Source organism: Stigmatopora argus, chromosome 13 (genome assembly GCF_051989625.1).
Source record: "Stigmatopora argus isolate UIUO_Sarg chromosome 13, RoL_Sarg_1.0, whole genome shotgun sequence".
In the NCBI taxonomy this organism is placed as follows: domain Eukaryota; kingdom Metazoa; phylum Chordata; class Actinopteri; order Syngnathiformes; family Syngnathidae; genus Stigmatopora; species Stigmatopora argus.
This window is the reverse complement of record NC_135399.1, coordinates 5,263,620-5,277,314: the sequence shown is the minus strand read 5'-3', so window position 1 is coordinate 5,277,314 and position 13,695 is coordinate 5,263,620. Positions and strand designations below refer to the sequence as shown.

The 13,695-nt window shown below is 40.9% G+C and overlaps 1 protein-coding gene across 3 annotated transcripts in view; it reads left to right on the top strand.

The window, feature by feature from the left end:
- kcnh3 (potassium voltage-gated channel, subfamily H (eag-related), member 3) overlaps nucleotides 1-13,373 on the top strand; it is a 113,324-nt gene extending 99,951 nt beyond the window's left edge. For all 3 annotated transcript variants that reach the window (XM_077617381.1, XM_077617382.1, XM_077617383.1), the window contains exons 12-15: nucleotides 7,072-7,331; nucleotides 8,766-8,866; nucleotides 8,967-9,019; nucleotides 10,497-13,373. In XM_077617381.1, coding sequence (XP_077473507.1) covers nucleotides 7,072-7,331; nucleotides 8,766-8,866; nucleotides 8,967-9,019; nucleotides 10,497-11,387 — 1,305 coding nt within the window. In that variant the 3' untranslated portion in view covers nucleotides 11,388-13,373. The remainder of the gene's footprint in view (nucleotides 1-7,071; nucleotides 7,332-8,765; nucleotides 8,867-8,966; nucleotides 9,020-10,496) is intronic.
- The last annotated feature ends 322 nt before the right edge of the window (nucleotides 13,374-13,695 follow it).

The following is a 13,695-nucleotide window of genomic DNA, read 5'->3' as shown; positions in this document are numbered from 1 at the left end:
ACACTTACTGCAGAGCAAAGGGTTAGCATCCTTTCACAAAATGCGATATCAAAAATAAATCATAAAATGGGTGTAAGACGATAATTAGGACACTATGTTTACTTAAAAAGAACATGGCTTTAAAGTTAGCACATTTTGCTATGAAACAGCGATACTAGTTAAGTATAATATTCGATTACTGTGAGTAAATACAATTTTGATAGCCAGTTTTATGAATGTTCTTGCCTCTACTAAAAGCGTTAACTAAGCGCGCATGCAATTTGCATTAACGACGTAATTTGACACATTTAATTGCCAGCAGTAATAGTAAACTACGGTCTGATGTTTTGAAACCTACTCTCTGCAAAATGATTTAACTTACAAAGGTAATTGCAAGCAAATAAAAAAAGATTACACCCTTCAACCAGACTCCAATTTCGACCTATCTTAGGCATCAAATTGTTTAAAATACTTTAAAAGGATTTCACTTACAAAGGTAATTGCGATCATATAAAACAGCTTGCACCCTTCAATCATATTCCCATTTCGACCTATTTTAGGCATCAAATTGTTAAAAATATTTCAAAAATTACTTCAGTGCCTTTTTGTGTTTTTCACACTGAACTAAGTTATGACTATACATAACTGAAGTTCCTTCCAGAAATGTGTTGAAGTCTATTAATGATCTGGGATTTACCCGGTTTAAACTTGTGTGAATGCAATGTCCTGGCTCAGTTTATTTGGCCGATGGATAATTGCTAAGATTCGGCTGATATTCATGCCATCCCATATCACACTGATCTAAGAATAGGAAACCTATAAAGGCGACTGTAGATGAAGTAAAATATGTACATTCAAATTTTATGTGTGCGTGTGTATGTGCACTTGACACATACCTACTGTACATGTGAAGCCACTGACATGCAAAATAAAATCCTGAGGGAATGCTCACCTTAAGAGCAGCTCTAACGCATGGTGGCCATGCATGACCTGGCTAATGCGAATTTAGTACACATGCACTGGGATGTTTACACCAAAGTGTGCAGTCACACGTACACACAAACAGTGCAGCGGCGGGTGCTGCGGCAGGAGTGGGAGCCGAGAATAGCTCAGCGCTGCTGTTTGAAGCCTTCCTGCAGCTAAAAATAGAGCTGAGAGATGAAGGGGGGAAGCACGGGCTCTCCCTGGCTGGCTGTGTCCCCTGCAGCTGCTGCTAAGATTGGATCAGGGTGGTTAAAAATACCCCAGCCAGTCGAGGAGTAGGAGGATGACTGTGCCTGGCGTCTCCTCTTCCTCTCCCACTGCACTGTTTTTACTGCAGTCCGAGTGAGCGCGTGTTCTGACATGAGAGAAGTTTGATGCACGAGGGAAAACAGTTAAGGAGGATGTTTCTTGCATAGCTGACATCCTTTTCTCTTGTTTCTTCTGGTAGGAGTTGATGCAAAGAAACAAAATAGGAAAGCAAGCGTACACTACCAGCCAGATGTTCACGTGCATGGGTGGATGAATGGCTGACTCAAAGTTGAGTGGATGGATGGATGGATGGATGAATGACTGGCTTAAAGATGGATGTATGTATGGATGGATGGATGACTGGTTTAAAGATGGATAGATGGATGGCTTAAAAATGGATGATGGATGGATGGATGACTGGCTTAAAGATGGATGTAAGGGATGATGGATGACTGGCTTAAAGATGGATGGATGACTGGCTTAAAGATGGATGGATGGATGGATAGATGGATGACTGGCTTAAAGATGGATGGATGGGTGACTGGCTTAAAGATGGGTGGATGGATGGCTTAAAGATGGATGGATGGATGACTGGCTTAAAGATGGATGGATGCTTGGATGGATGGACGGATGGATAACTGGCTTAAAGATGGATGGATGGATGGGTGGATGGATGACTGGCTGAAAGATGGATGGATGGATGGCTTAAAGATGGATGGATGGCTTAAAGATGGATGGATGGATGAATGGATGGATGGATGACTGGCTTAAAGATGGATGGATGGACGGATGGATGGATGGATGACTGGCTTAAAGATGGATGGATGGCTTAAAGATGGGTGGATGATGGATGACTGGCTTAAAGATGGATGGATGGATGGATGGATGGAGAGATGGCAAAATAATGAATGGATTGTGGATAGGTGACTAAGACCTTGACCACAAGCAACAGGGTATTCACAAAAATAACTTCTTCACTTTGGCATATCATCCACACACAAATGCACATTTTGGCCTTTAAAACTGATGGGTTGGAAAACCTCCGACCAAAGTAAAGATCTGTGACTTTTGCACTTGATGGGTTGTCGTGTACATTAATCTCACGGTTACTGTATTTTCTCGCATATAAGCCGTACTCCAAAAATTGCCTTATAATCGTTGAATTTTACAATTTATCTCGTATAAGACGCCCCGATTCACAATTTTCTCCTCCATATTCATGGTTTTAATAGGGGGTACAAATGTGTTACTGTGAAGGGAAAATCTTGAGAAAAATTTCTTCGATACTAAATCAAAAGGATTGTCTGCTGGATTGCACATTCCTAAAGGGTGTTGCCTGCATGTAGACAAATTCAAAAAGGAAATCATGTGAGCAGTACAACCAGGAAGTGTATACTTAGTGGTCTAGTTTGTCACCCCTAGGTTAGGTTAGAACTTTATTTCATTCCGTATTCAGGAAATTTCTTGGTTGCAGTAGCAAGACACAAGAGACACAACACATTGTAGACCTAGATAAAAAAAAACTGGAGCCACACACAGGAAGTCCACAAGGTGGGGAGCTTCTGCAGACTGAGACTGAGATAGACCTTGATAAGATGGCAGCGCCCTGTGGGAGCAATGGCAGTGAGTTTTTTCACGTTTTATGCAAGATAGAGCTTTTTTTCTTGAATTTCCATTCATAGGCGTCAAAATAAATGTTGTTAACCGTTTTATCTTTTCTCTATTTTTAGATAAATTACCATATCAACCACTTTGTCTTGCGTTATAGTGTTTGGTCTTTGTCACCTTGCAGTTTCGTGCATGTCAAGTCTAATCTGCAACCGAAGCATACATAACACTAGGTACATGAGCGGATGAATTAATGTGCCATTGAATGTTGTCTTTGTGGATATGCTGATTAATGGACAACTGACTGAATGGAGGAGCTATTTAATGTATTAATTATTGAATAAATAACTCAATGAGTAAATAGAACGATAGACATACTGTTTGTGTTGGATGCCATTTTATTGTACCGGTGTACGCAATACTCGGTACTCGGACGTTTGGTCGCCGGACGTTTGGTCGCCGGACGTTTGGTCGCCGGACGTTTGATCGCCGGACGTTTGGTCGCCGGACGTTTGGTCGCCGGACGTTTGGTCGCCGGACGTTTGGTCGCCGGACATTTGGTCGCCGGACGTTTGGTCGCCCGGACGTTTGGCAACATGAACGAGAGTTTACTGTTGAAACCAGCTCTCAAAATAATATTCATGAGAGAGAGAGAGTTTAATATCTAAATATCTACTGTTGAAACCAGTTCTCAAAATTATATTCACCCGGGCGACCAAACGTCCGGCGACCAAACGTCTGGGCGACCAAACGTCCGGGCAACCAAACGTCCGGGCGACCAAACGTCCGGCGACCAAACGTCCGGTCACGGCAATACTGTGGGAAGTCATTGTAGTTTTCAATTAAATTCTGAACATCGATTTGTTGCAAGAACCTCCTGAGAACATGTCATACATACAACATGACTGATTAGCACGGATCTCTTTGTCATGTAGCGTACATCTGCTATATACGCCTGCTCTCCAGTCAAGGGCGAGTACTTGTATTGATTAATAAGTACAGTGTGTGAAAAGGCACTTACTTGTTCATTTAGTAATACACATTCCAGCTACAATCACACACAGACAAGAGTGTTGCAGCAAAGTTCCGCACACTTGATGATCACGCCCCCACATTGCACATGCAAGGTCGCTTTGGATGCCTTTGGAAATGAAATCTAAGAATAGAACAAGAGGAGCTAAAAATAAATCACAGTGCCACGGGAGGAAAATGAGGAGGAGGGAAGGGGCAGTGAAGCAAAGGAAGCCAAGTGGGAAAGATGAGGAATGAAGAAGATGCAAGTAGGAAATCTGGCTGCATGATGAGATAATATAGAGATAGAGATATAATAATGCTTTATTGTTTTTGTTTTTTTTAGACAAAACAGACAATTCTTAAATTCAGTGGCACCTCTACTTACAAAATTATTTGTTTTGTAACCTGGATTTTTCGTACAAAGAGCAGTATTTCATGAGACTTCTCTAACTCTAACGTTAGTCAACAAAAATAGTACACAAACACTTAACTCTTAAACACACATTTAAATAAATTCAAATCATGAATTAAAAACAACTTAGCATTAGATAGTACTTTTTAGCTTCTTAGCTTTCACATTTAATTTTTTACCCATTTTATAAATCGCCACTCCTTGCCTGTTTGGCTTTACATTATACTTAGCACTGCTTTGTATATCCTGCAATTTCTTCCTCCTCTATCTCCATCCCATCGTTCAGTGACGACCAGTTTTTTTGAAACCACAGATAGGCCATGCGAAGGAGTGGTCTTCCTCCAACATCGGTCGGATGTTGTTGTTATGAGCCATCCAACGGAAGGCCAGCGGAGATTGTGAAGCAGAACACAATGCTACCGCGACAATTTCAAACTAAAATAACAGATACAGAAAATGTACTGATGTTTGGGAGGGTTGTAATTTGGATCTTGTTTTCGTATCATGGAACGGTAATTTGCATATCAAAGGCTTGTCTAACCTGAAAATATGTATGTAGAATCAGCATTTGTAAGTAGAGGGACCACTGTATATGTATAACTTATAATAGTGCAACAATTATGACTCTAAGTTGATAGGGCTGAAGACCTGTCAGGTAACCTGTTGGTGTTTTATCCATTTTAATTTAATACACATGCCATTGACTAGATACCAATTCAAGGTGAGAGGCTCTAAGACCCTTCCGACATTTGTGAGGTTATGTATGTAGCTCAGAAAATTAATAAATTATTATTACACATCTGGCGGCCCTGTGGTGCCAGTGGTTAGCGCATTGGCTTCACAGCTCTGGGGTCCTGAGTTCAAATCCAGGGTCGGTCCACCTGTGTGGAGTTTGCATGTTGTCCCCAGGCCTGTGTGGGTTTCACTCTAAATTGCCCCCAGGTATGGGTGTGAGTGTAAAAGGTTGTCTGTGATCAGCTGGCCACTGATTCAGGGTGTCCTCTGGCCTGGAGTCAGCTGGGATAAGCTCCAGCACCCCCTGTGACCCTAATGAGGATTAATCAGTTAAGAAAATTAGATGAGATGAGATTATTACATTATTATAGTATTGTTATTTCTTCAATCACATTGGAATCCATATTTTACTCCAATCCAACAATTCACCATAGACCACCTTAATATTATTTTTGAATGTATTAATCCTTTCATGGAGGAATGATAACTAAATCAGCATTCTTTACTTTATGACTCTGAGTGTCTACAAGTGATCAGTCATAATAACCTAGGTTTCAGTTGTCACTAAGTAAAATATATTAAATATGTATTGCCTGTTGTGGAGTTTGTGCACAGCAGAGATCTATTTGTAATAGTCAATTTTGTATCTCATGACATGCCGTATAAAATACCCAGTGTCATAAAATTGATTGACATCACATTGACTAATTATGGAAAAATTCTAAAGATGAACCTTTTGTATAAGTGAGCGTCTATGCACGTCCAATTCTTTACCAGAATGAAACGGTGCTCGTGGTCCACCTAGTGGTGAAAAGATACACTTACTGGCTTTTTCTCCATGAGTGGAGTGCACGCCGTCATAATTGTAACAGTTGCCAATGCACCAGAAAATTGGCGATTTTCATATTGATTTTTCATCATTCGAAAGAGCAGAACAGTTCTCACACTCATATTTAGGGGCAATTTAGAGTATCCAATCAGCATACCATGCATGTTTTTGGAATGTGGGAGGAAACCGAAGTACTCAGAGAAAACCCACGAAGGCCTGGGGAGAACATGTAAACTTCACGGAGGTGACATCACCTGGATTCGAACCCAAGAGCCCAGAACTGTGAGGCCGACACGCTAAACACTCTAATTTGCCTCTAGGTATGAGTGCGAGCGTGAATGGTTGTCTGTCTCCTCGTACCCTGTGTCCACCGATTCAGGGTGTCCCCTGCCTCTGGCCCAAAGTCAGCTGGGATAGGCTCCAGCACCTCCTGCAACCCTAATGAGGATAATGCGGTTCAGAAAATGAATGAATGTATGAATGAAAACATCTTTATTTAGTCCATCCCAGCAGAAATAATATTTTCTAATAGTCAGAAAAAAATGTAAATAAATGCCAGCAAGTGGTTGTCCAACATTGAGGCAGACTTTTTTTTTAATCAAATTGAGGTTACAAATTAGCATGAGGTGATATGTTGTACGTATGAAGTAGCTTTTTCTTTCATCATTTGAAATCAGCTAAAAGTGTGCCATAAAGAGGGGCAGCAGAAATATTGATAATGGGATCAAGATGATACCAGAAAAAGTCCATGCTTGCAAACAAGCAAAAAAGTATACAATGTTTAACTGTACCCGAAATCAAAATACATACGTGAACCATGTCTTTGATCCCATAGAAAAATGACAGATTAAAGGGCAGTTAGGTATTATATACCAAAATGTTAAATACAACAGAACTGCACTTGTAGATTGATTCTTTTGAGAACCACTACAGAAAGCCTGTGAAGAGAGCTTCTAGTACCGCAATCACTACACTTGTTCAGTCAGTTTACAACATCTAGTAGACTTTGATGATGGCAGTGAACAACAGTTAACACTGTTGTTAAGTCATGATCATTGGCAGCACTCCTAGTTCGAATGGAGTGGGTAGCCAACATGTTGAGGAAAATATATCAGTTGTTGGAAAATAAATGCATATATGAAACTTAGCCAGCCAAACTACAAAAAAAGAGCGATTTATAGTTCGGAAAATATTGTAATTGTTCTTGCCTTCTCAAACTAAAATCCAAGCATGTTTGTGTGTATTTGTGTGTGTGTGTCAGGCCGACTGGGAGAGTAACGGTGGCCTGGTGAAGAAGTTGGCTTCAATCCGGGAAGATGAGGAAGGAGGCGATGAGGAGCAGAATTTGGTGTCCCGTGCGCCCCGCTCACCTCTGCGTCTCAGTCGGGGGCTCAACTCACCACTCCGTTCCCCGTTGTTGCCCCCGAGGCCGTTTCGTGCCGCGGCTGAGCAATCTCGCCCTGTCACCTTGCAGATACCCGTACTCAGCTTTGCAAGCGCACCTGCAGAGCTCAGCCCCAGGTAAACAGACTTTTGAAAAGCTTTTAAAACACATGTTCATTTTCCCTTAATTTCTAGCTAAAGGTTGGTGGTGGTAGTACAGTGGTACCTCGAGATACGAGCTTAATTCGTTACGGGACTGAGTTCGCATGTCGATCTTCTCGTAACTCAAACAAACGTTTCCTATTGAAATGAACTAAAAACAAATTAATTCGTTCCAACCCCTGAAAAAACCAGGGTCCGGATTGGAAAAATGTTTTATTTCTTCTAATTCGCCATCTATTAACAAAGTATCAAATAACTAGTGGTTAAATAGTATACTAAAATGTGTTTAATAGAACTAAAATTAGACGGAGAGAGGGACAGAGAGGGAGGCAGGGGGGAGACTCGTAATATAACAAACACATTTAAATGAACTTGGATTACGATGCAGACACACTCAAAAATAAGTTTAATCCAACCTTACACTGAACTTAATTCCAATTTTGTTTTACATTTTTACACCTTTCTTCTGCTAGCCGGGTTGGCTCTGTTTGCCCTGCCTCCACCCTGAGTTTCAGATGCAACCTATCGATGGTAGTTTGCTTTTGTATTCCCTTCAAAATATTCCGAAAAATATGCACACAAATGTCCTGACAATAGGATAACGCACGACCACTTGCCAACGAGTAGTATACATAACTCGTATTAGCGATCACCTCGCCATTCGCAATGACTAACGGGGGAAAAAAACACTGAAAAAATGCAACGCTCCGCCCAGTGCTCGCAGAGACATTACAAAGAGGGAGTTGCCACCACAGAGACATTACACAAGGGAGTTGCGGGGAGAGAGACAGTGCCCATGATGTTCTTATGAGCAGCCTCTCGCGTCCACTGTCTGCTCGTATATCAAAATTTGTCTCGTATCTCAAGATAAATATTTGCCCGAAATTTTACTCGTATCTCAAATTTCTTGTATGTCGAGGTACCATTGTAGTAGTATTGGTGGTGGCGGTGGTGGTGGTGGTAGTTGTAGTGCTTAGGGGTTGTATTATAAATAAACTAGATGGAACTGTGCTAAACGGAATTTCATACAATGATTAACCAATAAGGCACATCGGATTAGTGCACTGCCAGCCTTTAAGAGAATTGAAGTCTTTTATTTACGCCTTATAGTGCGGAAAACACAGTAATTGCCATTAATGCTGCACAGGAAACAAACAGAGTTTGAAACCCCTGCTGTAGCCCATGTAGAGGTTAGAAGTTAAATCACCTAGAAGGAACTGAGTGATTGACCAAGATTACATTTCTCCAGTAATCAGGCGTCTTGTATCAGGAGCTCATTCACACCGAGCTGGACAAGCAGATGTAATCAGTTCTTACAAAGTCTAATTTTCACATGGCTAGTTGATGCATGTGCAGCGATGACGGCATGTTCCGTTATGTGGAAAAACCTACCATACGGTTTCTGCATAGGTTTGTGGATGGCATCGAAACGGAGAACAATTCTATGTCATCTCAGAAGTTTGAGTTCAGTCCAAGCATGTCACCTGCAGCCATGCCTTCCCCATATCTAGGTAACACACACAAACAATTCTAGTCTTTAAAAATGTAACATTCTTAACAGTGTGTGTAATATATCTGTGAGAATGTGCTTGTATGTATTTGTGTGTGCAGGCAATCGAGAGTCCACTGAGATCAAGCAGAGTGTGTTGAAGTTGACAGAGGAGGTGAGTTGTTATTGATTTGATAGGTGTTTGATGTTAATGATGAATTACCAAACTTGGTTTGTCAAATAATAATAACAATAATCGGAAATAGGCTTTGTCATCACCATTGACTCGACAAAAGCCAGAAACTGTGTATGACGAAATTAGTAAATACATACAACAAAGGAGTATGCATCATTCCTAGTCATTAAAAAAAACTCAAATTCCTTCTGTACACATTTCATCATCCGTCAACTTACCATAATAAATGTCAGATTAATAATGCAACACGTTCAAAAAGTGAGTTTTTCAATGAGAAAATGTAGAAAGCCTACAAAAACCACAATGTTATACTGCTTCTGACTCACTATGTTCAAAGTATTGAAACATTTAATCAATCAAAATTATGTTGGGCACTCTTTTATGCTTTGTTTACACAATTCAGATTTTTTTTTATCGATCTAAAGACGACAAATATGTGCTTTTGTTCTGTCTAGTGTTGAAATTTCAGTTCATTTCAATGATAAAAGTAGATTTCATTTGCAGTGGTGCTTTGAGATATGGGTGAAATGGCTGAAGAAGTTTAGTTCTGAAATATGAATGGCTGTTACCCTGATCTTTTATTGTTGTTCTCATTTCATTTTAGATATAATATTTAGATTTTTTTTCTCTCCAAAAAATCTGATTAAAAGAACTGGATTAAAAGCCCTAAATATTCAGTTTCAGTAGATCTAAAACAATATTTGAGTTTTCCCTTCTTATTAAGGGAAAATGTCTTTGAATCATTTGTTTTTCATTTCAAAAAGAAATAAAATATTTTTAAATTATGTTAAATAATAAAGTGGAAAAAAAAATATTTTATATATATTTTTAAATTTTACAAAATGCTTTTTGTATTAAAAACAGAAAAAAATGATTAAAAATTGCAATTATTGATTTCAAAAAGAGAAAATCGGGAAATATAAGATGCATCTATAATCTTCATTTGAATTTGATCCCAAAACAGAAAGTGTCACTCATAATTTACTTTCTCGGGCCACAAAAAAATGATACGGTGGGCCAGATTTGGCCCCAGAGCCGCCACTTTGACACCTGTGTTCTAGAACCAATTAATTTCGTAAGTAGATATTGGATTGGATTGGATAACTTTAGTCATCCCGTATTCGGGAAATTTCATTGTGACAGTAGCAAGAAAAGGCATAGTTATAAGTTAGATAGTACAGTCAAAGGTCGCAGAACAACAAAGCAAAAGCAAAAAGCACAAAGTACAAAGCAAATCAAAGTCAATGGGTACCACTATATAACTTTTTATACTAATGTAAGACAATACGTTTTAGGTAGGTATATGTGCTTTGAACAAAACAATTTTGGAACAACCTTTCTGCCTGAACATAATATTGCTCAGATAGAAAAAGAATAATTCCCTTTACCTGCAACATTTGGAGAAGGCAATTAGCAGATTTTTGAATAATAAATGTTCTAATTATTCTCCTGACAGATGACTACCTTGTCCAAACAAGTGTTCAAACTCAGCCAGGAGATTCAGGAAATGACACTCCTACTGAAGCCCCTCATTCACAGAGCACCACAGCCCCTGTTGGTGGCCGCTGTGCCAAACCTGACCCCGCCTCCCAGCTGCAGCACCAGCCGGCTGTCCGCAAGCGCCAGCCTGATGGCGCCGGCTCCCGTTACGCCGTGTTCCGTGCTGAGACCCGATGTTCATTCCCTGTTGGACGGTGGGGATGTGGAAGAGGTGGACCTGCCGCAATGCCTTCTGCCAACTCCTCACTCACCACAAAGGCCTCATCCCTCAACGCCCCCTTGCAACAATCTCCCCTTGGCAAAGGAAGGACTTTTCGAGGGGTCCCCAGTCTCTGGTACATTTATGTCCCTGGTGCAGGACTGTCCCCCATTAGCGTCCGTCACGCCGTCACCATCGCTTTCTTTCTCCATGTCTCTCTCCTCCTCTTCATCCCTTTCCTCTTGCCACCCATTGCGGCAGGCCAGTGGTAACTGTCGCAGAAGCCTGCTCCCCCCGCTGCCCTCCCAGGATACACCTTTGCCCCCACACTTTTCCGCACCACCATCTCTGGCATCTTCCCCCGGCGAACGTTGTTTGAGACCATCTCCACCCATCCCTCCGGTGACACCTGTCGCCGCTGCTCAGCCTTGCCTCTTTTCCCTGCCTTCATCGTTAGACTCAGCCAGCAGAAATCCCACCGAACTGCATCTCATACGGGCTTCGAACTCGCACGTTCGCCAACGGACTTGGCCAGGGGACGGTGTTCCTCAGGAGATAGAGATGCAGCAATGGAGCGCTGAGGTAGGGGAAGGGAGGAGCTCTTCGGAGCACATCAGCTATATTGATGAAGATGAGCCAGAGGAGTGAAGGACAGCAGCACAGAAAATAATGAGATCAAAGACACAAGATCAGGGAAATCTGGTATGGGGAGCAAAGGTTTCCAGTGGTCACACGATGGAGATTCAACAGCGTACGTTGTCTTAAGGGGTGTCCAAACTACGGCCGGAGGGGCCTCTGCAGTTGGCCATACATGTTTATAATAGCGTCACGTACTAAAAATTTGGAATTAACACAACCCGTCAATTGCACCGTGTGCGGTCGTTTGGTCGCCGGTCTTTTGGTCGCCCAGACCCAAACAATGGGCGACCAAAAGACCGGCGACAAAACAAGGTAAAACAACACGGTCTACGCATCAATAAAAGCCAACAATGGCCATGAGCAGTTTGACTGAACGGACGTGTGAGTGTATAAGAGTTTGTATGTACATGAGTTGTCCCCTTAGGAAGGGACGTCAGTCAGGGTCTTAACAAGTTCTCCAACAAAACAATAAAGGTACGGGAAATTTGGAGTTTTTCTTTAGCCTAATAATTAATAGGGCATTAAGTATGACTAAATAATAATTTGCAGTTTGTATTTAGGGAATTTGAGCAACGATTTAAATGGTAATTATCACTTACCTTCCAGGCGACCAAAAGATCGGCGACCAAACGACCGAGTACCCAATTGCACACATGCGTTAGAGCAGTGGTTCTTAACCTGGGTTCGGTGGAGCCTCTGCCGCGGATATCAAGGCACATGGACTCATCATATCTATTCACGATAACATGCCCCGCTTGACCGTCACTGGCTGCAGATGATCACGTGACATTGCTTGGCCAATCAGTGCTGCGAGGAATTTATACATCTTGGATTTGAAAAAAAATCATATTTTATCTTACACTAAAGTAGTTTTCGGTGAATACGCATATGAAACTGTTGGGGTTCGGTAGCCCCACTAAGGTTAAGAACCACAGCTTTAGAGTGATAGTACCACTATATTGCTGAAAGAAAAACTCACAGAAATAGATTGAAGGTGACGTAGCAAGAAATTCCAATTGTCTTACAATTATTCTTGCAAATGATAAATCAAAATGAGGAGGTATATGTCACGAGCTGCGAACCAAAAGCTGGAGAATCAACAAACCAGGGCAGGGCTTGGACGCACATCTAACACTGACAAGGACGCAACAAGAAATGAAGAAGTAAAGAGAACTGAAATACACAGACATGGGCTAATGAGATTGCCCCACTGAGCAGAACTCGAGCGGTGTTCTATTGTTGGATTTCTGTGCCCACCGTTGATTGTCAATGATGAAACGATATCCTAGCATAAGGGTGTCCATATGTGTATTTAGCACCATGACACACAAGGCCACAGCTCGTATGCATGTATGAATTGTTACATGCCGGCTTTTTTCTATGTATGGCCATCTGCACCAAATCTTTGGACACCCCTGTCTTACAGTATATCAGCGGTTGGAGGTCCATCACTGCAACTACTGTAGTAGAACTTCCTTGAAGAAGTCTACTCGAGTTATAATTTTCTTATGCTGAGTTGGAAATGAACATGGTTGTGGACTCACCATTTATGTTTCTTAATGTCACTGTATTTGGTTTTGTCGAGTCATATTTGCACCTATAGGATGTTTGTCACTCTTTCATGCCCCTTACACTTCAAAAGTGATGGGAGAAAATTGGTTATGTGGTCCAGTGGCTCATTCCACCATAACAATAGCGGTTTTCCATTAAGTGCCCAGGAGTCAAACTAAAGTTCAAATTTAAGAGTTTTATTTGTTAGTTTGGTTTTTTTCTAATGAAGAATAAGCCCTCTTGATTTGGAAGGTAAGCCAGCAAAAACCCTTCAGTATAAAATAAAATGCCATACTTAGGTACTACTATCTTTACAAACGACTTTTTAAAACGAACTTTCAGGGAGTTGCTTTCCAAATAGGACACAGTTGCAAATGGTTTATCTCCTAAGACTAAAATCCAATGTTTTTATTTTTTAAGTACTTTTCAACCAACTGCATTCTCATATCCACCTAGAACAAACTTATAACCTTTGAAAAACAAATTGTTGTTGAATTTAATAGTGGGACCCACAGGTAAAACATGACCATAATACAAAAATCTTCAAAGAACAATCTGATTTACTTTCAAATGGTCACTCGTGTGAAAAGTCTATACCTCCGTTTCCATACAGCAAATTTCAGGGATTAGGGTTTTATAAGGTTTATCCTTTTGAGAGATCCAAAAAAAGTCCTTGAAGTTCAAAGCAAGGTATATTTTTGAATGTCAAAAGCTAGATTGCATATAAAGCGCTTAAATAGCAGGTATAAAGTCGATTATTATCGAC